The following is a 24,449-nucleotide window of genomic DNA, read 5'->3' as shown; positions in this document are numbered from 1 at the left end:
AACTGTTTTCCAGAGTGGCTATACTACTCTGAAAGGTTACAGTTTCTCCACATCCTTGTTAACACTTTATTATCTTTTCTTTTGATTACAGACATCCTAGTATGTGTGAAGTGGTATCTCACTGTGGTTCTTAATTTGTTTCCCTAATGACGAATGATGTTGAACAACTGTTCATGTGCTTATTGGCCATTTGTGTATCCTTTTTGGAAAAGCTTGTGCCCATTTTAAAATTGGATAGTTTGTCTTTTTATTACTGAGTTGTAATAGTTCTTAATATATTCTAGATATAAGTCCCTTTACAGATATGTGGTTTTAAAATATTTTCTCCCATTCTATAGGTTGTCTTTCCACTTTCTTGATGGTATCCTTTGAAATGCAAAAGCTTTAAATTTTGATTAATTTTAGTTTACCTATTTTTTTCTTTTGTCTCTTTTGTGCTTTTGGTGTTATAGCTAAGAAACCATTGCCTAATCATGGTCACAAAATTTTTTAAAAAAAATTTAAAAGAGTTTTATAGTTTTAACTCTTACATTTAGGTCTATGATCTACTTTGAGTTAATTTTTGATACAGTGTGGGGTAGGGGTCCAACTTCATTCTTCTGTCTGTGGATATCCAGTTATTTCAGCACCATTTGTTGAAAGACTATTTTCCCCCCTCGAATAACTTTGATGTCTTTGTTGAACTCAACTGAATGTGAATGTATAGGTTTATTTATGGACTCTCAATTCTATTATGTTGGTCTATGTGTCTGTCCTTATGCCAGTACCACCCTGTCTTTATTTCTGTAGCTTTGTAGGAAGTTTTAAGATTGGGAAGTGTGAGTCTTCCAACTTTGTTTTTCTTTCCAAGATTATTTTGGCTTTTCTGGATCCCTTACATTTCCATATAAGTTTTAGGATCAAATAGTCAATTACTGCAAAAAAAAAAAAAAAAAAAAAGCTTGCTTGGAATTTGATAAGAATTATGTTGAATTTGATAAGGATCGTGTTGAATCTGTAGATCAATTTCGGTAGTGCTGCCATCTTAACAATAGTAAGTCTTCTAGTCCACGAACATGGGATGTCTAATTCCTTTCAAAAATGTTTCATAATTTTCAGGGTACAAGTCTTACATTCCTTTTGTTAAATTAATCCCAAGTTTTATTCTTTTGGATGCTATCATAAGTGGAATTGTTTTTTTCAGAATGTTCATTGCTCGTGTATAGAAAACAAACTTACTTTTGTATATCGATCTTTTATCCTACCACCTTTATTAGATCCAGCAATTATTTGTGGATTCTCTAGGGCTTTCTATAATAAGATCATGTCACCTGTAAATAGGATAGTTTCACTTCTTACTTTCCAATATGAATGCCGTTTATTTCTTTTTGTTGCCTGATTGCATTGGCTAGAACCTCTGGTACAATGTTGACTAGAAGTGACTAGAGCAGAGATGTTTGTCTTAGGAGGAAAGCTTTCAGTCTTTGAGCAGTAAGTACTATGCTAGCTGTGAGTTTTCCATAAATGGCCTTTATCAGGTTGAAGTTCTCTATTTCTAGTCTGTTGAGTGTTTTTTTTTATCATGAAAGGGTATTAGATTTTGCCAAGTGCCTTTTCTACTGAAATTGTGTAATCTTTGTGACTTATTCTTCTAGTAGGGTGTATTATATTGATTGATTTTCACATGTTAAGCTAGCCTTGCATTCTTGGAATAAACCCCACTTGATCATGGTATATAATCCTTTATATGTTTCTGAGCTTGGCACACTCATATTTTGTTGAGGATTTTTACATCTGTATGCATAATGGTGTAGTTTTCTTGTGATATCTTTGTCTGGTTTTGGTATCAGGTTAATACTGGTGTCCTAGAGTGAGTTGTCAAGTGTTACCTCCTCTTTTATTTTTTGGAAGAGTTTGTGAAGGACTGGTGTCAATTCTTCGTTAAATATTTGTTAGAATTCACCAGGAAGCCATTTGAGCCTGGGCTTTTCTTTGTAGGAAGTTTTTTGATTACTAATTCAGTCTCTTGATACTCTGCTATTTTAATAGATTTTAATAGCCTTGACTTGGTCCCCTCTTTTTCTACACGGCATCTTTTCATCGGAGCGCTGGGCCTTTTGATCATGGCAAAGAGTCCTGGTCAGAGAGGAATTATCTTTAGCCAGTTCCCATTTGCGGGGTGGATGACTCTGAAGAGCAGTCTCTGTTTTATTCCACAATAATCCCTTGAGTAGCAGCTCACTCCATGTTATAACGTAAACTCAGTACACGTCCCAGTCAAGGGAAGCAGCACTTCCTATATTTGCAATTGACTGACAAGATCAGCCTGGTGGATGAGTCCTATTTTTTCCTGCTAGGAAACTGCCAGCCACTGCCAGGTTTTAAGCAGGAGGAAGAATGGCTTAATTAAGTTCATAAGCAAGAACGATCTTTCTGGCACAGAGTGGAGAATAGATTAGAAGGAATTAAAGATTATGGGGAAGGAGAGTGGCTGGAGAGGTGAGCTGGCTTTGGCTTCTGCGTTTCAGGGGGCCTGACTTTTGCAGGATATTTCAAGCTGCTGAAATTAGTTGGCTTCTGCCTGGGCTCAGCCAGCAGCCCACTGGCAGGAAATTAGAGGGCAAGAGGAGGGAGAAGCCAGATATTTCTCTGTCTGTGTCCCTCAGGCAGCACCTCTGACAGCAACTGTGTCTCTTCAGTTGCTCCAGCTGTGGGCAGATAAACCCTCCCTCTGTGCTTTCAGCTCCCACTGGGTTCTGTCCCCAGCTTCTTCTAACTCCATCCCCTCTCTCTGTCTTTTCCAGCCCTAGTGATGTTAGTGGCCTTCTGCTGTTACAGAATTCGGGGGTGCCATACCACCCTGTCTGGCTTCTCATCTGTTTCATCCCTTATGTAGATAATCCCATATATCAAATCTCCTTTAACTGAAAGAACTGGAGTGATTCCTTTGTCCTAGCTGCATCCTGACAGATACTGCAAAAGCCTGGGTTGCAGGAGGCCATTGAGATGGTATGTGTGTTGCGGAATTGCTGTGGGAAGGTGGTTGAGGGAGGCATCAAGATGACTGTGAGGTTTCTCGCTTAGCTCACTGGGCAGGTAATGCTGCTGTTGAATCAGGTAAGGTTTACAGGAGGAGGAGCCACTTTTCCTTAGAAGCTGGGGAGAAGGTGCTGGGTTGGAGTTGAACATGGTGATACCACTGAGACCACAAGGGGGCGCTGTACAGGGAACAGTTCCAATTCCTGAGCTGCTGCTCAGCATTAGGGCCAGGGCTGCTAAGCTGTATTGATTTGTTGGTCAGGATTCAGCGTTGGACTGTGTGTAGATTTGGTTACAACCCAGGAGGGCTGAATCTTGCTATGAGGACCACAGAGAGTGAGGAAGGCAAGAGGCCCAGCATGTAACGGGGAGTTCTCCTTGTTGGCTGGGTGCCTGCCAGGCTCTGGGAGGATGCAGGGAGGCAGGATGCAGATGACAGAGAGCTTCCCCCCGGGGTTTACAGGACCTAAAACTCATCAGCATTTGTACATCTGTGGCAGATTTATATTCTTAAGTAAGTTAAAATGTGAAGGCAGTAAGCAGTGTGAGGCTTAATGAACTATGGGAAAATCCATGCTAGGGTGGTCAGGAGTGGACTGCCTTCCCCGCCGTCATGATCTTTTCCCTTATCGTTGAAGCTGGGGCTCCTGCTGAGTTCTGCGAACCACGACAAGTCCCGGCACGGTGGTGCATTCTTCCAGACTCTGCAGCCTCTGTCCCGATCTGGCCAGGCTGGGCCCATGGCCCGCTCTGACCCACCCACGCCCTGTTCCAGGCGGCCTGCCGGCCCACCCAGCTCGCCCCTGCCAGGCCTCTTCCCTCATCTGCTTGTCTTCTCCCTCCGGCTCGGAGTACTTTCCTCTTCCCTGCGAGGAGTCCACCCGTGGGGACACCTGGGTGACTTCAGCCTCTCCTTCCTCTGATCGCACCTCTGTTGATAGTTAGAACCATCCAGTTTGGCATGCCGTTTTTGTTTAATTATTTCACATCTGTCACTTTCCTCTCCCAGACTAGATTGCGTCGTTAATTAATTAAATCAGCAAATATGTGAGTGCCTGCTCTGGGGGGCCCGGAGGCTGTGCCACACCTAAGCTTTTGCTGCATATCACAGGTTTGCACCAGGTCGGTGCTCGCCATACAGGGGTACTTGTTATGCGATGGTTCCTTAAATGTTTTTCCCTGGCATCCAGGACCACACCACCAAAGACAGACTCTATCTGAGTAACACAAGTTGCTTAAGCAAAAGTGCAGTGTTCTTAGCATATTCTGAAACACTCGTCATTTTAAAGGAAAACAGATTCTGGTTTGGGTGTGATATGAAACAAATCATCTTGTCTCTAACTCCTCTTCTACCCACACTTGCCTTCAGGTTGGATTATCCCAAATTGTGGACTGTCTTTCAGGTTGTTTGGCTGTGAAGAGCCCGTCTCCCATGGCTCATTTTCTTTGAGAGCCAGGGACTCCTTAATGTGGTTTTTCTCCCCTGCGTTGTGTGCTAGCCACTCTGCTTCTCACTCTTAGGACTTGGGTCCTTATTTCTAGGATCTCCTTGGGGCCTAGACTCATACAAAGCTGGCCAGGTTATAAAAGACCACCTAGTCCAGACTCCCATTTAATATTTTAAAGCCAGGACTCCCGACTTCTAGTACAGTGCTTGTTCTGCCCCCACCATCACTTGGCTTCCATCATTTCCAAACCACGTCTGGTGTTCATTTTCTTCCCCCAAATGTTCCTGATGCCTTGGGAATGAAAAAAGCATCCATATTTGGAAAGCTCAGAGCTCCCTGGGGGCGGGAGCAGAGCACAGACTGTTCTGTGGAGAGGGAGGGTGTCAGAGCCCGCACTGCCGCCCTCCCCCAAGGCACCTTGGGGCTGGTGCAGAGGAGCAGGCAGCCGTGCTGGGCCCTGGCTGGGCCTCCCTGCACAGTCCCTTGACCCATGGGACAGAGAACTGTGACCGCCCTGCAGGAGACACTACAGCCTCACAAGACAGGGAGAGGAACTCAAGTTTGTTAAGTTCCTACTATGTGCCAGGTTCTGGAATAATAGTAGTAAATTAATAATAGTAATTACAACATAAAAAAAAAAAAACCTGCTAAATGGCCTCTAAGCACTTGCCCCTTAACGTCCTTAGTCCTCACACGGGTAGAGAAGAGTCCTCAGTTAAGAGGAGGTGGACCCTCAGTTTCAGCCCCCATTTTTTTTCTTCTTTCCTGTCAGGTGCTTGCTTTGTAGATTGTGGGTGGTGTAACCTTTGTGTAAGAACTCCCAGGTTCAGAGACTGTGAATGCCACACTGAAAGAGGCTAAGTCTACCCTGGTGCTCTGTGAGGTGCCTTGGTTTGCATTCAGCGGCACCCAGAGCTGGCTGGACGTTGCAGGAGGTCTTGGAAAACATCCTTTTCCCTGGACAACGTAAATAACAGCCTTCTTACTGAAACAGGGTTCTTTAGTATTCTGGGCATGTTAAACAACAGGAATTCCACATTAGATCTCTGAGCGGATCACATGCTAAAAGCTCAGTCTTGGACCACACCAACCTGAGGTGGGGGGTGAGGGGACTTGCAGGCAGCGAGCGCCAGTCGAGGTCTTCCCGCAGTGCCGATCGCCGCCGCCAGAGGGCGCGGGCGGCGCGTCCTTGCTGCGGAGCTCGCGCATGCGCGGAGCCGTCCCAGCGGCCATGGCCCTGAAATTTGGATCATTCGGAGGTTCTACTCGAGGTCAGGGATCGGAGAAGAAGCGTGAACTTGCCAGCCGTCTTTATTAACCTTGGATCACTGAGCTTCCTAAGAGACTCCTGGGCCGTTTCTCGAAAGCTGTGCCTTGTGGAGGCGATTACACACATGCCCACCGGTTCTTATTAGGCCGGAACCGAACCTCTGCTGATGTGCGCGTTTACTGTTCTGTGGCCACGGCGTTAACAGAGACTCCCACTGGAGCTGACAGCCTTCAGGACATTGAACAGTCAGTGCACGGATCACTTGAAAAGAGAAAGGAGTTACAAGTATGAGTTCTGGTAGTGGAGGTTTAGCAGAAGTTGATGTGCCTCCTTTTTTTCATGAACTGAAAAATAAATCCCTGGTCATAAGAACTGTAGAAGCCCAAGGAGGATTTTCCTAAAATACTTCTTAGTAGATTACTGTCAAGTCTTAAAGTGACAGAACCTAATCCTGACCTTTATGAATTGGATAGTTGCTAATGACCGTGACCTTCTAGGTATCCTGGAGCCTGAGGACAGCCTGGACAGGATGCTTCCTCCCTGCAGGAAAATTCTTCAGTCTGTTGGAGGCTGTGTCTCAGCTACCGTGGACCTTTGCTTATAGTGAGCACATTGCAGCAGGGCTCAGGGTTCTCTCTGCCAGTACCTGCTGTGTGACCTGGGGCAAATCATGAACCCTCTCTGAGTTTAAATTTCCTTATCTGCAGAATGAGGAGAGGAGAGGAGAGAAGATAAGGGATCCAGTTTTTTCCTTTAGAAGCTGCTTGTCTTTTTTCTTAGAAGCCTTGAGATCCCTTCAGGGGCAGTGAATAAAGGTAGCTTGACAGAAAACTATCCATGAGTGGAGAGAATGAGGTGGCAGAGGTGGGGCCAGGGGAGACCTTGCAGTGCTTCTGCCCATGTGCAAAATCCAGAAGATGTGGGAGAGGGATGTGACTGGGAGGAGCTGAGAGGCCTGTGGCCTGCTGGGGATCTGCTGTGTAAGCCTCCTGGAGCTGTTGACCTCGGACTCGGTGATCTCTCCGGTCTCTTCCCATCTAGATTTAGTGATTCCACAAACGGCGGGTGGCTTGATGCCCTGTTATATGTAGCCACTCATCTCAGGTTGCTAGTCAGAGCTTCCTGTTTATATTTAGATGGTGTAAGAAGAGTAAGAGCCCTTTTACTGCTGCTGACCCATATTCATATTTAATGTTGGTTGTGTTGTCAGGCTCCTCATTGGTTCTTTTTTTGCAAGTAAGCAGAGACTCAAAGAGCCCCAAAAAAGTTTGGGGGCTGGAGCCTTAGGTGAAGGTCCACCGAGGTGCTTGTTCCCAGCTCTTCCCTGACACCCCGTCTGTCTGAGTCACTGTACTTTTCACATTGTTTTGGAAATGTCTTTCTCCTGCATTCCCTAGAGCCGGGCCTTCTCGAGGGAGAAGACTGTGTCCTGCTCTGGGAAGCCCAGCTGTGGAGCTCAGGGAGAATTTATGGAGAAGGGAGAGGCACAGCACATCTGTGCACTGGCTGCTGTCATTCCTTGCTGTAGTCAGGGCATCCGGCGGCTGCGCTTAGCACGGCAGGAATCCCGTAATTCTTAGAAAAGAGGCTTGAACCAAAACCAAAGTTTACATGCCATCATGTATTATCAAGGTTGAGGGCTGTGCTGAAACATCAGCTGTGCTTAATGCAGTGGTGGGGATTAGTGGGGAGTGGTGGGGATGTAGATGATTGCTATTTTCTTCTCAGTGCTTTTCTGTATCTGTACAGATAATCCTGAAAAAAAATGAGGAGGATTGTCATCCCCCCAGGAAAGGTGCTTGTTGATAATCGTAGTTACTGTCTATCAAGTACTTCCTTTCCTGTAGCTGGACTGAGGGCCAAGCCTCATGATAATCAGTTGGAGCAAGTGCTGTTGTTTTCATTTGCTTGATGAGGCAACAGAGGCCCTGAGATACTGAGGAAGCTGCTCTAAGCCGCAGAGCTAGAAAGTGGAGAAGCACGGGTTTGATTCTTCCAGGTCTGTCTACTCATGTATTTTCATGTATTTTCCATGTCCATGTATTTTTTTCACTTCTTAATATTCTACCCAGCAGATTGGTTATTGTAGCACAGAGATTAAAAATAATATAACAAAACATAGGATTACCACCTGACCTACTAATTCCATTCTAGGTATATACCCAAGAGAATTGAACGCATATGTCCATACAAAAACCAGTACATGAACGTTCATAGCAGCATGATTCGTAATAGTCAAAAAGTGTAAACAACCCAAATGTTCATCAACTGTTGAACAGATAGATAAAGTGTGTTAGATCCATACAATGGGATATCGTTCAGCAACAAAAAAGAGTGGAGTATTTGGAACTAGAGAAGGAGGTTGTGCAGTATTGTGAATGTAGTAAATGTCGCTGATTTGTTCACTGTAAAGTGGTTAATTTTATGTCATGTGAATTTCTTCTCAATTTAAAAAAAAGGTCTGCAGTACCGATACATGCTGCAGTGGGTATGGACCTTGAGAACGTTACGCTAAGTGAAAGAAGTCAGATACAAAAGGTCGCGTATTGTATGCTTCCATGTATGTGAAATATCTAGAAAAGGGAAATCCATAGTCAGAAAGTGGATTAGCGGTTGCCAGGGTCTGGGAGGAGCGTGGAATGGGGAGCAACTGCTAATGGGTGTGGGATTTCTTTTTGGGGTGAAGCAGATGTTCTGGAAATAGCTAGTGGTGATGGGTCCACAACTATGTGAAGATACTAAAGCCACTGAGTTGTACATTCAAACAAATGAATTTTGTGTTATGTGAGTAATATGTCAATAAAACTGTTATTAAAAATGTATATAAAGATAATATAACAGATGAATAAATCCTGCCACTTGGAGACCTGCCAGAGTACTGTTACCTAAAGATAATAGTGATGTAACGAACAATCATGATAGTTACTGGGCTGTGAGTGCTCACCATGCGCCAGGAACTGTTCTAAGCACATAATGTTTTACATATAACGTCAGCTGCGGAGGAGGGACCAGGGAGCCTGGCTCCAGCCCACGTGCTCAGCCGCTAGGGAGTACTGCTTTACACGTGAATTCAGGTAAACCCGAGACACGCGCGAGTGTATGGAGAGGCTAAGAGCAAGGACTCAGAGTCATACGTGACACTTCAGAGCCCCAGTTCCCTACCCTCTGAAATGAGGCTGATAGTAGATTCTCCCTCCTTCTTGGGAAGATTAGAAAATTATGTCAAACTCTCAGAAGGGTGTCTGGCATGTAGGTAGCGCTCACTGCATGTTGTTATTACTATCCTATGGTTACTAAGCAGAGACTTGAAGAGCATTAATTCAAATTATTTAGTGAACATTTCAGGTTGAATCAGCATCTCATTTGCTCACAGAATTATAAAGCTGGAAGGGACATTATAAGATCATCTGCTGTAGCAAGTGAATGTCTGATTCAGGGCTTGTCATCTCCTTCTTTATAAGCGGGGTGTGTGTGTGTGTGTGTGTGTGTGTGTGTGTGTACATGCACACCTCCTCAGAGGAATATGATGACTCTGGAAGGAAGACAGCAATTTCTTAAAGCACCCAGAAGGGGCTAACCACGGCTCCCAGCCCAGAGACCACTAAAGATCACGGAAGCTCTGGATTAACAAGGACTTCACAGGCGGTCCTGGCCAGCCCCGACCCCTCAGCGTTTGCGGGTTTCCCTCAGCATCCCTGCTCTGCAGCCTGTGTCGGGGCTTGTCTTGAGTTGAGTGCATCTGGCACCTGTGGGAACCTGGCTGTTCTAGAGGCGAGAACCTGGAGTTGCTCCTGCCAGCACTTTGCTGCGAGAATCTTGAATCACTTTTCCAAGTTTCTTTTTAGCCTTGGAATTTGAGATCCCTGGAAATTGTCCTACTGTCTTTGAAGTCCTTGCCACAGAGGCCTGGTATTGTAATAAAGGTTTTCTGGTACTTCCAGTTATAAACTCCCCTGTGGGTCATGTTACAGCAAAGCATCAGAGTGTACCTGTCCCGGGCCTGGCTTCAGAGATGCGGTTAAGATAAATGAGGAAACAAAGCCTAATGTTGTAGTACATAGTTCCTGTAATTATATTTTATGGCCTTTTATTGTGTTGCATAACTCCGTAAGAAATTAATTCCCTGTTCATTTTAATGCGATTAAAAAAATCAAAATATTTGTTTTGGCTGTTATTCCTCCAAAGTCATACAGCTCCAGATGGTATCCCAGAAGTTCAACCCTCACGACACAGACGAGGACTGGGAGGCCTGGCGACCCAGGGGCTTGCCTAGGGTGATGCAGCTCTTGGTGGGAAAGGACACCACTGCCCTGAGGCTCTGGACTTTGATTTCTATGCCTTTACAATTTGAAACTCATTTTTATTGTCACTCCTGTTATCAGACACTGAATATGCTGTCTGCAGCTCGGTGAGGCAGGATATTGTGAGCACTTTGGGGGTCAGGTAGACCAGGGGTCGAAACTTGGCTCTGCCGTTTATTAGCTGTGGGGCCTGAAGTTCACTTTTATCTATAAGGTGCTATTAACACCTTACTTGCCATGGTGGCTGTGGGGATTTGAAGTAAGTGGTGTGTGTCAAACCCTAGGCATAGTCCTGGGTGCTGAGTATGGCCTTGAGAAATGAACCTTTACAGTTATTGAAACTCTTCAATCTTACATGCTCAGATCAGGCTCCTGGCTGAGGGATCTCAAATTTAGTAAATCCTGAAAGTATTTGGGAGTGTTAACCTATCAGTGATCGCTGGATTTTTTTTTTTTTTTTTTTGGCAATGAGACGTGTAGCTCTCCACTAACTCAGCCGAACCTCCAAGGATGTGTAGCTCTTGAGGAAATAAAATGGAGCTCCTTTTCAGAGATGATGAAACCTTGGTTTGGAAGGAAACAAAGGATGGGGAGTCCAGTTTGCCATATTATGCTCTGTAAGATACACCTGAATAGAGCAATGTGGAGGCTGAGTGCATTGGAGCTCTTACATGTCCAGGGTCCTCAGCTGCTCCTCACTGCCTAGTGCCCCTCTCAACCATGATGTCCCACTGCTTCCCCCGCGTCTGCACAGCACCTCCACTTCCCGGAGCCCACCCTGCCTCGGACTTTTGGAGTATCACCTGGGGCAGGAGCCACTTGTCCCAGCTCATGGGCCCCCTTGTAATCTCCAGTTCTGGCCCCTGCACAGACCTTCGGCAAGTCACTGAGCTCCTGTTTCTTTTCCTACAAGATTTGTACAAGGACAGTACCTGTTAGACAGAACTCAAATTACTAATGCATGTGGAAGAGCTTTGAAGCAGTCAAATGGGACCTAAATGATTTTATTATCATTAGTTTAGTTAAAATGTGTTATTACTCTTCACAGAAAGGAACTTTCAGAATCAGAAATGAGTCTATCTGTGGGAATTTCCACAGGGAAGGGAGATAAATTTGGGTCCAGTGGCTACTCAGCGTTCTTGAAATCACGACACATAATCAGCCACTTTTCTCACCCTTGCTTTTAAGCTGGCCTTGATGACTGGTCACGGAACACTTAGATTCTATTCTTTTTTTACACAGCTTTGACTTTGCAGTTGCAGATCATATTGAGATGTTCATTAGGCATTGCTGTCACACCAGCTGTTTATCAAATCTGTTTTTCACTTTTTTGTCATGCATTCCTCTGGAAAAGAGAAAGTGACTAAAAGCATTATTGACGATAGCTATCCAAACTGACAAGGTGTCATCTGACATTTTAATGGGGGCCAATTTGGACCATGACCTCCGGACTCTGCTTCTCAGACAGTGTTGATCTGATCCCAGACACTTGAAAATTTATAGTCAAGTCCAGAGGTCCTGTACACAGCTTTTGACAGATAACTGAGCTGCACAGCCATGAGTTCACTGTGGTAAACAACTCCGCTGCTGCTCTGAGATGTGCGCAGTGCCCGTGGAATGAACATCACATCATCTGAGAGAAAGAAAGGAACAGTATTTACCATAAAAGGCCTCCTACCTGAGAATGGACTCCTTGTCAAGGACCCACTTGCCAGCCAAGACGTTGGGTGTCCATGTTTCTGCCTCATTAGAATAGGAATCCACAGAACACAGTGCTCTCCTCACGTGGAGTAAGTTGTGTAGCTGAAGTGAATATTCTTACCAACTGCCTGGCTGTGAATTGCAGCCCTAGATGACTGGATTTCAGAGATTTCAGAACACACAGTACAGGTGACAGTCGAACTGTGTTGAGCTGGATTTTCTTTGACTCCGTGGGCTTGGCAGGTCCCTGAGGGCCTGGGTCATCTTCGTGCGCATTAGTGGTCAGAGTCCATCCTGTAGTAGTAGAGAGTGCCAAAGACTAGACCCACTTCTTCCTGGCCCTTTGACACACTCTGGAGAATTTGCTTCCTTCGTATTAAATCCCTGATATCAACTTGCATATTATTTGATTGCTTCTCATACAAGCAGAAGGCAGATTATGAAACAATTTCTTTCTTTTTGTTGTCTTCTGGTGGTTTTAGTTTTGCACAAATGAGCACTTAAAGCACATTTAGGAGTGGTATTTGTTCAGTTTATCTTGTATTCTCCTTCAGAGAAAATTTCAAGAGGTTGAAACAGAGTTTACACTAGAGAGAGACTGCTTAGTGATTTTTTTTTTTTTTTTTTTTTTTTTTTTTGCAAATGCATTAACAACTTTGGCTCTAAATGGAAAGGGAGTGAATATTGAGCACTGAGGACTGGAGGGACATTAAAACAGTTATTATATCTATTCTTCACATTCAAAGTTTAGTAGAGACATAGAAGTTAAAAATAGACCTAAATCTGATTTCTAGAGATGAAACTTACCAATGTCTAAGATGGAAAACACACTGGATGTGATTAATGGCAGATTAGACATTGAAGAAAAGATTAGTGAACTTGAAGATGTCACAACAAACTCCATCCAGAGTGAAACAGAGTGATTTTTTTTTTAAACTGGAAAGAGCATAAGTAAGTTGTGGGATAACTTCAAGTGGCCCAATATGTGTATAACTGGAGTCCCCTAAGGAAGGGGGAGGGTAACAACAACAACAAAACTTGAAGAAATAATGGCTGAATGTTTCTCGAATTTTATGAAAACTGTAAATCCTCAGATCCAGAAAGTTCAGCAAAGCCCAAGTACAAGAAACATGAAGAAAACAAAACCAAAGCATGTTGTAATCCAAACTGCTCACAGCCAGTGATAGAGAGAAATCTTAAAAGCAGCCAGAAAAAAAGACACATTACATGCAGATGAATAAACATAACGGTGACAGCAGATTTATTGTCAAAACCCATGCTAGTGAGAATCCATAGAGCAACATCTTTAGTCCTGGGGGGTGGGGGACATGGGGGGAAGCAAGCTGTAAACCCTGAATCCCACACTTGATGAAAGTATTCTCAAATGTACAGGCCAAATAAAGCCTTTTTCAGACATACAGTGATGGAAAGAGCGCATCACCAGCTGAGCTGCACTACAAGAAATGCTGAAGGAATCCCTTTAGGTAGGATACCAGAAAGAAACACGAATCTACATGAAGAAACAAAGAGCCCTGGAAACCGTAACAATATGGGTAGCTCTATCAGTTTTTCCTCCTTATTTAAGTGTCTTTAAAAGATAACTGACCATTTCAAATAAAAGTAATAATCGTGTAATGTGGGGGATTTATAATCTGTGTAAGAGTATAGAGTATATAATAAGAAAATAAGAACTGGAAAGAGAGAAATGGTAGTATGCGATAGTAAAATTATGTGGTATAATGTCAATAATAGTAAACCTTAAAGCAACCACTGACAGTTATGCTCAGAGACTTCAATACCCAGTTTCAACAAATGACAGAACAAGTAGACAGATGATCAGTAAGGATACAGAAACCTTGCACAACACAATCTACTAGTTTTACCTAGTTGACATTTACATGTCACTCCACCCAACAGCAGAATATATGTTCTTTTCAAGATTCTTATGAAGATTGACCATATTCTGGGCAAGAAGTAAGTTTCAAGAAACTTAGAGGGGGAGGTTCCAGTATGTTCTCTGACCTGTGTTGGGATCCCCAAGACCACCCTCAGATCAGTGATTCACTAGAACTCAGGAAAGCTGTCATACTCATGATGAGTTTATCACAGCAAAAACCTGCAGATTAAAATTAGTAAAGGCCAAAGGTGCATAGGGCAGAGTCCAGAAGAGACCAGGCTCAAGATTTGTCATCTTCTCCCAGTGGGTGGTATGGACAGCACTTAATTCTCTGAGCAACGATGCAGAAACACTACACTAATGGTGTACTGCCAGTCAGGGAAGCTCGCTGAGGCCACCATGTCCAGCGTTTGTATGAGGGATGAGTCATGTAGGCATAGAGTGCCCGTGGGACTTAATTATTCATTCTCTAGTCTCTCTAGAGATCATACTGATACAGTATGACTCAAGACCTACACCATAAATCACATTCTAAGTAGAACTATCTGGTGTGGCCTGAGGACCCAGATGTACAAAGACATTCTTATCGGGTAGGATATTCCAAGGGCTTAGAGCTTCTCTCCCAGCTGGTCAAAGGCCAGTCCTTTCTCTGCAGTGTGCAGAATTTGAACATCTCAAGCCTGTTTAGCCCTTTGCTACACAGACCATAATGGAATTCATTTAGAAATCAATAACAGAAAGATCTTTGGACAATACCCAAGTATTTGGAAACTAAATAACACATTTATAAAGAAGAATTCAAAAGTTAAGTTAGAAAGTATTGTGAGCTGAGTGAAAATTAAAACACAATATATCAAAATTTGTAGGATACTGCTAAAGCAGTACTTAGTGAGATTTATAACACTAAATGCCTATATTAGGAAAGAAAAAAGGTCCCAGCTTTATACTTTGGCTTCCACCTTAAGAAACTGGAAAATGAAGAGTAAATTAAATCCAGTGTGTGTAGAAGAAAGGAAATAATAAAGATCAGAGCAGACATAAATGAAATAGGAAACAAGGAAAGTAATAGAGAAAAATCCATGAAACCAAAATCAATGAAATCAAGAGATCTTTATTGAGAATTTCAACAAAACTGATAAACCGTTAGCCAGACTGTTAAAGGTAATTAAAAGAGAGGACACAAATTGTCATTGTCAGGAATAAGAGAGATGTCACCATGAGAGACTCTACAGATGCTGAAAGGATCAGGGAGCATTGTAGCCAACACCACACCAATACATCTGACAACTTGGGAGAAATGGACAAACTACTTAAAGGATATAAACTACCAAAGCTCACTGAAGAACAAAGAGATAATCTGAACAACCCTAAATCAAAGAAATAGAATTTATAGTTAGAAAGTTTCCCACAAAGAAAACTGCAGGCCAAGATGACTTTGCTGGAAAAGTCTACCAAACATTTAAGAACAAAATAATAATTCTACATGAACTCTTCCAGGAAGTTAAAGAGGAGGGAATACTTCTCAAGTCATCTTGTGAAGTTAGCACTTAACCTTAATACGAAAACCAGACAGAGAGATTACAAGGAAACTATAGACAAATATTCCTCATGAACATAGATGGAAAAAAATCCAAGCAAAAATTTTAACAAATCAAATCTAACAATATAGGATTGTTGAAGGATAACACATCATGGTCAATAGGTTTATCTCAGAAAATTTGGTTTAACATTTGAAAAATCAATCGATGTAGTTCACCACATTAAGAAACTAAAAAAGAAAAAGCCGTATGATTATCTCAAAAGATGGAAAAAGGACCTGAGAAAATCCAGCATCCATTTTTGATATAAATGCTTAGCAAAATTAGTGTGGAAGGGGTTTTCCTCAACCTAAAAAAGGAAAACCTTATAGTTAACATCAAACTTAGTGTGAAAGGCTGCTTTCTCCCTAAGATCAGAAATGAGATAAGGACGTCTGCTCTCACTGCTACTGTTCAACATTGTACTAGAGGTTCTTGACAGGGCACTAAAGCAGCAAGGCAATAAATAGAAATAAAAGGCATCCAGATTGGAAAGGAGGAAGTAGAACTGTCTTTATTTGCAAACAACATGATTGTGTGAAATTTTTATGGAATCTACAAAAACGGTAGTAGAACTAGTAAGTGGATTTAGCACGGTTACAGAATACAAGCTCAGAATTCAAAAATCATTGTATTTCTGTACATTAACAGTGAGCCAAAGAAAATTAAAATTAAAACAGTACCTTATAACAGCGTAATAAATATGGAATACTTAAGGGTAAATCTGAGAAAAGGTTTGCAAGACATGTGCCCTGAAAGCTACAAACCATCGCTGAGAGCTGCTAAAGACGACATACGTGAATAAAGAGACATGCTGTGTGCATGGGTTGGAAAATTCAATACCATTTAGATTTCAGTTCTCCCCAAATTGATCTACAAATTCAACACAAATCAATCAAAATCCCAGCCAACTTTTTAGAAATTGACAAGCAAATTTTATGTGGAAATGCAAGGGACTAAGAGTAGCCAAAAAACTGAAAAAGAAGAATAAAATTGGAGCACTAACACTACTTTCAAGATTTATAAAGATGCAGTAGTCAAGACAGGGTGATACTGGCATAAATATAGACAAAAGATCATTGGATCAGAACAGAGGGTCTAGAAATAGCCTCATGTGTTTATGCCCATCTGAGTTTTTACAGAAGTGCAAGGCAATTCAATGGAGAAAGGAAGATCTTCAATAAGTATACTGGAACATTCAGATGCCTTTTTGCAAAGAAGTAAACATTGATCTATATCTTGCAACATACACAAAAATTACTTTTTAATGGATTATAGACCTAGATGTAAAGCCTGAAAGTGTAAAAATTCTAGAAGAACGTATAGGAGGAGAAACCCTTTATAACCGTTTGAAGACATGAAACCAAAAGCACAGTCTGTGAAAGAAAATATTGGTAAATTTGACTTCGTCAAAATTAAAAATTTCCAGTTGTCAAAAGACATGTTAAAGGAATGAAAACACAAATCACGGACTGAGAGAAAATATTTGCAAATCACATATCTGATAGAGGGTTTGTATTCAGAATATAAGGAGAACTCTCAAAACTCAGTAATAAGAAAACGAACAACCCAATAAAAGTGACTAAAAGATTTCAATAGGCACTTCACCAAGGAAGATGTATGGATAACAAACAAGCACATGAAAAGATGGTCAGTATCATTAGTCATGATGGAAATGCAAATTAAAACCGCAGTGAGTTACTCCTCACATCCCCTTAGATGGCTATAAAACAATAGTCAATAACAAATGTTGACAGGAATGTGGAGAAACTGGAACCCTCATTGCTGGTGGGAATATGAAGTGCTATAGCCACTTTGGAAAACAGGTGTTTCTTAAACAGTTAAAAATAAATTTACTATCTGACCCAGCAATTCTACCCCTAGTTATCTACCCAAGAGAATTAAAAACATATGTCTACACATAAAAATTATACATGAGTGTTCACAGCAGCATTATTCATATTAGCCAAAAAGGAAACAGCCCAAAGTCCGTTACTGGCAAGTGAACAGATAAAATGCAACATACAACATACACCATACAGCAGTGAAAAGAAATGGAGCATTGCTATTAACTTAGATGAACGTCGAAAACATTATGCTAAGTGAAAGAAACTAGACACAAAATACCATGTATTCTATGATTCTATTTTTATGAAATGTCCAGAAAAGGTAAATCTACGGAGACAGAAAGCAGATTAGTGGTTGCCTGAAGGCTGGGGGTGAGAATAGGGATCAGCTTCTTTTGGGCAGAAAGGATCATTTGGGGATGATGGAAATATTCTAAAACTGGATTGTGCTGATGGTTGCACAACTCTATGAGTTATTAAAAATTGTTGAATTTTACTTAAAGTAAATGAATTCTATGGCATGTAAATTATCTCTCAGCAGAGCTATTTTTTTTAAAAAAAATGGTATACAGTGGTCCAGACAGATTTTCAGCTTGAATATCAAATGGTGCTTTCTGTGGGTATTGTTATCGGTGCTCCATTTTGATGTTCCATTTTGTCCTTAGAGAGGGTGGAGAATATGCTTCTCTAATGTTATCTGGCCAGCAATAGTAAAAAATTAAGCTCTATGAAAAATAACTCACCGTTTTTGTATGTTTGAATTTTAGGACTTTGTTTAGAGAAGTTGCCTATTTCCTCTTCTGCCAGTAATCTCCACGTGGACCGGGAACAGGATGTCATCACCTGTTACGAAAAAGCGGGGGACATTGCACTCTTGTACCTCCAAGAGATAGAAAAGGTAAGTGAGGACCATGTCTTCGTTCAGTTGATAATTTTTTACAATTTCAAATCAGACTGTACAGAACTGTGATCAATCTCTGGAAACCTTCAGCTTGTCTGTCTCTGGGTGCAAAGCTTTACTTGTAATCTTTAATGCTAAGGAGAGTGTGGTGGTGAATGTAGCACCTTGTGAAAATAGATGGGTCAATGTTTGGGAAGCATTTTAACATCCCCTGGGCATAAATGACAGTACACATCTATTCATACCCTCAGTGTCCTGAGACTGGCCAATCATTCCTGTTCTCGTATGCAAAATGGGTTGAGCTTCACTTGTTCTTGTGTGGACTATGTACCGACAGAGGGTACATCTGGGATTGAGAAGCTTTCCCTCAGTGGTCATGCCAAGGTCTCCTGGGGACTCTGAACTGAGCTATCGGGAGCAGGTGGTGTATCCCCGAGACCATCTGGGATGGTTTTCTCCCAGCAGCCAGTGGTTAGCCTCTGGTGTGGGGAGAACCAGCAGCTGAGCCGAGGGCCACCTGAGCAGAGAACGAGTGAGCGAGGGGCCCTGAGTTCACACACTCAGGCAGAGGAGGCTGGAGGCTGGATGGGGATGGGGATGTGTGGGCAACTGGTCTGTTTAGAAGGATCACTGGCTTTTGGCTCCGCACTTTACTGTTACTTCCCTCACTTCTCAGCTTCAATTTTCCCGTCTGTGAAAGGAGCCTAATAGTGGTCCCTACTTCACGGAGTTCTTGTGGGGATTCTAAAAGGCCACGTAAATAAAGGCACCTAGCCCAGCTTCAGGACCATATTGGATTCTCGGTCAGTGTCACTTGTTTTTACCAGTAGCACTAGCTCCTAGCCATGTCTGCCCCCGCAGTTTCCTGGTGTTCTAACCAAGGCTTGACCCTGGTGTTTTCCCCTTTAGACCCAGACGTGTATCCTGTGAGATTGTCTGAAATGATTAGATGTCCTGTGAGACTTTGAAAATCGTCCGCATCTTGTTTCCCATCAACTTCATGGGCTCTCTGTTTCCTTGAGGACTAGAGAAGGACTGTCACAGGCTTGCTAGTTTTTGTTATTCTGTAAGTGTGCAGACTGGACGTCATTTCTTTCATGAATCTTTGTAGTGTGTTGGTGGGTGTGACAAGGATCAGAATTAGCCTTTAAGAGCAGGGAGAGTAGGGTGAGAGCCCCAGAGGAGAGGTGGAACGTGGTGGGAGTGGCGTCTTACCTGGTCTCCACCTGGTCTCCACCCGAATGGGTTGTAAACCGCGGTTCGTCATGTCCAGGAATTCAGGAAGATATTCCGGCTATCTTGTCACAATGTTGTTGTATCAGAAGCCTGTGATGAGAAGGGAATTATTTGTTATCCAGAATTTATGACATGATCTTTAGAGAAATGATGATGCAGCTTGCTTTTTAAATCCACAGTTTTCGCCGTCTGCCTCCTTGACAGTCAGTGTCTGGCAGCGAGAAGTCTGCTTACCCCGGCTAAGCTGTTCTGGGGACCCCTCAGTCCTTGCCACTTAGAGGACCTGCATCTGCAGTTTACTCTCTAACCGCGGTCCGGCTCTGTCACGCTGGGGCTGCCTCCTCCTGGCTGGGAGAATGGAGGTTCATCTGTTAACGTGTGTCTTTAACGACGTGGGAATTGGCACTCCAGGGTGTGCCTCCTGCTGTGTTCACTTATAACCACCTATTCACCACTGAGTCTTTAGCCAGACCGTCAGGGAGACTCATACAATCATAGGAGTTAAAATAACTACTTTTCATGGTTTTGAGGAAAGAGTGATCACAGAATGTTACGTTTTGAGAAGAAAATGGAGGCACAGAAAGAGAAAGACCAAGGACACACAGGAAGTCTGGGCCAAAGCTGAGCTTAGAACCCAGCTCTCCTGACACCTGCTTGAGTGTCACTCACTTCATCATCCCCGGCTGCTAACCAGTAACTGTGGAACCCTGTAGTTTCTCACACCCTTCGACATAGAAAGTGCTCAATGCATATCTGACCAAGTAAGCCATAGCTCTTAGTCACGCGGGGAAGCAGCTTCAGCCTGGGCTTTAATGTCAGGGTATGTAGATGACTTTCCCATTTCTGGCTCTGAATTTTCCTTCATGGGAAACCGCTTTGATGCTCCCCAGTTCCAGCAAGCTGGGATACTGGCAATGAGAGACTGAATGAACTGAATATCTGTTCTGACTGTAGTAGATGCTCCAGAAATTACCTGCGATTGATAAGACTTCTAGGGGGAAGATGACCTTCCTTAAGTGACCCCTGGGCTTAGTGGAAGTTCACGGGTTTTTATGAGGCAAGATAATGGGTGCTTTGCAGAAGAAGGTACCCATTTGGCCTTTTTTAAAAAAAAAACAACAAACTTGAATGATTTTAAAAGTTATGCTAAATTGAAAGCAAATGTTAGGGAAATAAAATCTGAATGAAATAAAAGGCTGGGACAAGTTGGATAAATAGTGCTTTGCTTTTCCAGGCAGGCAGCCCTATCAGGGAGGAAAACTGGTACCCTCTGCTGCTGTGTTTGTTCTGCTGGGCAGGGGTAGTCTCCATGGCTCCGCCCTCATCCCCAGCCACTCTATAGTGAAGAAACTTCTGTTTGCCTGGACTTTTTTTTTTTTTTTTTCATTTTATTTATTACTGTTGGTCTTGACATCATTCACTGGCAAGGATAAAATTTGGGGAGAACTTTGAGGGCAGTTTGGAGTACTGTGGAAAATGTTTTTTCATAAACTGGAACGACCAATTTGTGTTTCCAAGGCAGCCTCATTCCTTGAATTTCTCTAAAAGTGGGTATGTTTAGTGATATTAGAGTTGTTTGTTTCCTGAGGAGCAGTGGCTCTTCAGCGAGGGGACTGACTGTGGCTTCCCCTCGAGGCGGCGGACTTCCGCTGTGAAAGGCAGCAGGCCGAAGGGGCTGTTGGGATCCTGGCCTTGCCACCTCTTGGCTGTGGGGCATTGGGCAAGTTACTCAGCCTCTCTGTGCTTTCTCAGAATCCTCATCCTTGAAACAGTGATAACAATTGCTGTAGGGCTGTTGTGAGGATGGAATGGGTTAACTCATGTGCTCCCCAGTACATGTTCAGCACACAGTAAATGTTAGCTTTGTTGTCATTATCTGCTCCTGTGTCACCTGGCAGTGGAATCTTTCCTAACCTTGGAAGATTTCAGATACTCAGATGAAAATATGCAGTATTATAAACATGCTATTTTATTAAAAGTGTGAAATAATTTTAAAGAGATCTACATGGAGTAGTTTTTTCAGGAGAATTTGGTTTTCCGTCTCTTGTGTGGAAGCTAAGGGGACAACAACTTGCCTGGAGTCCCCTGTATTGTTCATATCTGGGGTCTGAATTTCTGTTCACCCCGGCTGTTTGACCTTGGTCTAGTTGTTTATTTCTGTTCCTTTCAGCTTCCCACTTCCATGGTGGAGCTGATACTGCCTGATGTGTCTCAGGCTAGAAAACCAGTGAGCCACCAGTGTTTCTGCCCAGTACGATAGGAGTTTCCATGTGTCATTCTCCCTCCTTGTTTCAAATGTGGAGGTGGGACCAAAGAAAATTTGAATACACAAAAGTCGTGTACATTGAATACTTGTTTAGTGTTGTCCTTGTTCTGTTGGGGTTACAGAGACGTCTACTCATAGTTTTCTCTGATAGTTTGTTCTCTAAAGGGGAATAAAAGATACCTCCAAAATTGTGCATATAGGATAATCTAATCAAATAAATCAAATTAGAACGGATGGAATCAGAAATGACATGGGATGGTCTTGATTAGTTTATCTTCGGACGAGGGCATTGCGCCAACAGTAAATAAAGTTACCCGCCCCCCAAGGAGCTCTAGGGGTGCAATGATAGGAATAAAGGTGACTTCATCCTTGAGTTTCAGAATATGAGCCCTGCTCTTGGCAGATGAAATCATCCTGTCTCTGTCCTTTGCGTGCACCAGCCAACCAGCTGGTTATGGCTTTCTTGAGCAGAAGCAGTGCCAGGGTGGAACTTTACCTTCTGCTGACAGTTCATTCCTTTCCACCCTATTTTAGAAAAGAAGTTAATGTTAAGTTATGGGACATCTATAGATTTTTTTTAAACCCCCCCTTCCCCGGGCTGTTAGAGCGCTAAAGTTTTAAGAAGAAACAACATCTGCCCAAATATTGCAGGGCCCAGATCATCTGGAGTTGTTCACTAGTCATCGTGCTCAGTCCTGGGGTGTATTACATGGTCACTACAGGAAGAACTCGCAGTGACCTAGCTGTGGTGTTGGATTCAGAACCGGATTAGATTAAGGTTACTGTGTGTCTTGAACTCAAACCAGATGTCCTAGGTAAAGTACCCAGTGCTGCAGGTGTGGCAGGCAGGGTGTGACTCAGGAGGTCCATGTGGCTGTGCTTTTGTATTTAAAATGAGTGACGATAAAGAAAAGATAGATTCTTTCTTCCCTTCCCCTTTCCAGTCCCTGTCTTTTTACTCAAGCCAGAGCAGCGGGTTGGAGTTCATGACTTAATGTCATATATCTGATTAAATTACTTCCTTAAAGAAATGTCAAGAAACTGATGGGCCAGGAAGTTGCTTGACTTTGAGCCTGCCATCTGACTGGTTGGGAAAGGAGGCTACAACACACTTAAAACTGAGTTAGAAAGGAAGAGTAGCTTATTTTAATATTTGTATATTCTTGGTCAGTCTTTGCCCTTATAATTTTATAACATTAAAGAGTTTTATGTCTGTCTGTTTTTACTCAACATTAGGCCAGAACTTTAAAGTGTTTTCATGGCTATATAATAGTCTATCAAGTGGACAGCCTCTCTGATATTGCTTACAATTGGGTATCACCTGCTTTTATGATGCAGTGATGCCAGCTTCCTTCAGGTAACCCTTCCCTTGGTTTGCATTGTTTCCTAAGAGTAAGTTCCAAGAAGTGGGGACATTTTTATCATTCTCAATACTACATATTGTGTCCAACTGCTTTCTATAAGTCAGACTAACATCTTCTACCTGTGGCAGTACAGGAGGGTAGTGGTTGCTGTGCAGTCTTGAAATGGTTGCAGTTGTTTTAGTTTTTCACTGATTTGCCAGGTAAAAACAGTAACCTGCAGTTTTGGTCTGCATTTCTTTGACTGTCAGTCAGGTTGAAATTTTTTCCATCTATTTGCTTACTAGCTATATTTTTCTTCTTTTCTTTTTAATCACAGCATTATTGAGATATAATTCACATACCTTAGAATTTACCCACTTGAAGTATTGAATTCAGTGGTTTCTAACATAGTCACAGAGTTTTGCAACGGTCACCAATATTTAATTCTAGAACATTTTCATTATCCCCCCAAAGAAACCCTGTACCCATTGTCAGTCACTCCTCATTTACCTCCAATTTCCCCAGTCTCTATAGATTTGGATATTCTGGACTTTTCATATCAATAGAACCATACACTATGAGGTCTTTCATGACTGGCTTCTTTGGCTTGGCATAATGTTCTCAAGATTCATCCATATTGTAGCACGTACTGATACTCCATTTCCTTTTGTTGACAAATAATATGCCATTGTATGGATATACAACATTGTGTTTATCCAGTCATTGTTTTATCACTTACTTAGGTTGTTTCCACTTCGGGCTATTATAGTAATGCCGCTATAATGATTTGTATGTAAGATTTTGTGTGGACAAATCCTTTCGTTTTTCTTGACTATATTCCTAGGAGTGGAATTGCTGGGTCATATGGTAACTTTATGTTTAACCTTGTATTTCTTTTTTTTTTTTATCTGTTTATGCTTTCTCATTGGTTTTTGAATGTAGTCTTATTCTTAAAATTTAAATGAAGTCTCTATATCATAAATATGTTAACCCTTTATCTATTTGCTCTGAATGATTTCCCAATCAGTAATTTTCCGTTTTTAAGTAGCTCATAAATTTTAAATCTGTGTGTAGTAGTTGAGTCTGATTATCTTTTTTATTACACTTATTTCATTGTTTTAAAGCTGAAATATTAGGGTAAGCCTTCTCTAGGATTTAAAACGTTTTCAATCATTTTCTATATTTTTATAAACAACTTTTAATTTCTAAATCTTCTTGGAGAGATTTATTTTGGTGTATGATATTAGATATGACTCTAAATTCATGTTTTCCCCAAATTTCAGTGCCACTTTAAGATGATCTTATCTTTCTTTTTTCGTATTTTCTGTCATGTATTTTAAGTGATTCAGTAAAATTTTTTATGATATGTTTTAACATCCAAAAGAATCAGTAACTACTTATTGCTCTTATTTTTCAGAGTATCCTTTGTCCTTTCCTGTTGATACTTCTAGATGCATTTTAGAGTGGTTTTGTTGCGTTCTTGAAAAATCCTGTTGGAATTTGGTTGCATTTTTATCAACTCTGTACATTGCTTTGGAGATTTATATTTAGTCTTCACGCATCTATGACCATGATACCTCTTTCCATTTTGTAAGACTTCCTGTTTTGCAGATTGCAGTAGATTTATTATTTCCCAGATCTTTG

General features: G+C 42.1%; 1 protein-coding gene across 6 annotated transcripts in view; it reads left to right on the top strand.

Moving 5' to 3' along the window:
* The window catches only part of TTC7B (tetratricopeptide repeat domain 7B), a 225,400-nt gene that overhangs the window by 32,379 nt on the left and 168,572 nt on the right, over positions 1–24,449 (top strand). For 5 of the 6 annotated variants that reach the window (XM_032482502.1, XM_032482503.1, XM_032482505.1 and 2 more), the window contains one exon: positions 17,827–17,957. In XM_032482502.1, coding sequence (XP_032338393.1) covers positions 17,827–17,957 — 131 coding nt within the window. Of the gene's footprint in view, positions 1–17,826; positions 17,958–24,449 lie in introns of those variants that run through there. The other variant, XM_032482507.1, reaches the window with a different exon arrangement.

The sequence above is a fragment of the Camelus ferus genome, chromosome 6 (genome assembly GCF_009834535.1).
Source record: "Camelus ferus isolate YT-003-E chromosome 6, BCGSAC_Cfer_1.0, whole genome shotgun sequence".
NCBI lineage: Eukaryota > Metazoa > Chordata > Mammalia > Artiodactyla > Camelidae > Camelus > Camelus ferus.
The sequence above is the reverse complement of the archived record's forward strand: the minus strand, read 5'-3'. Positions and strand labels throughout refer to the sequence as shown.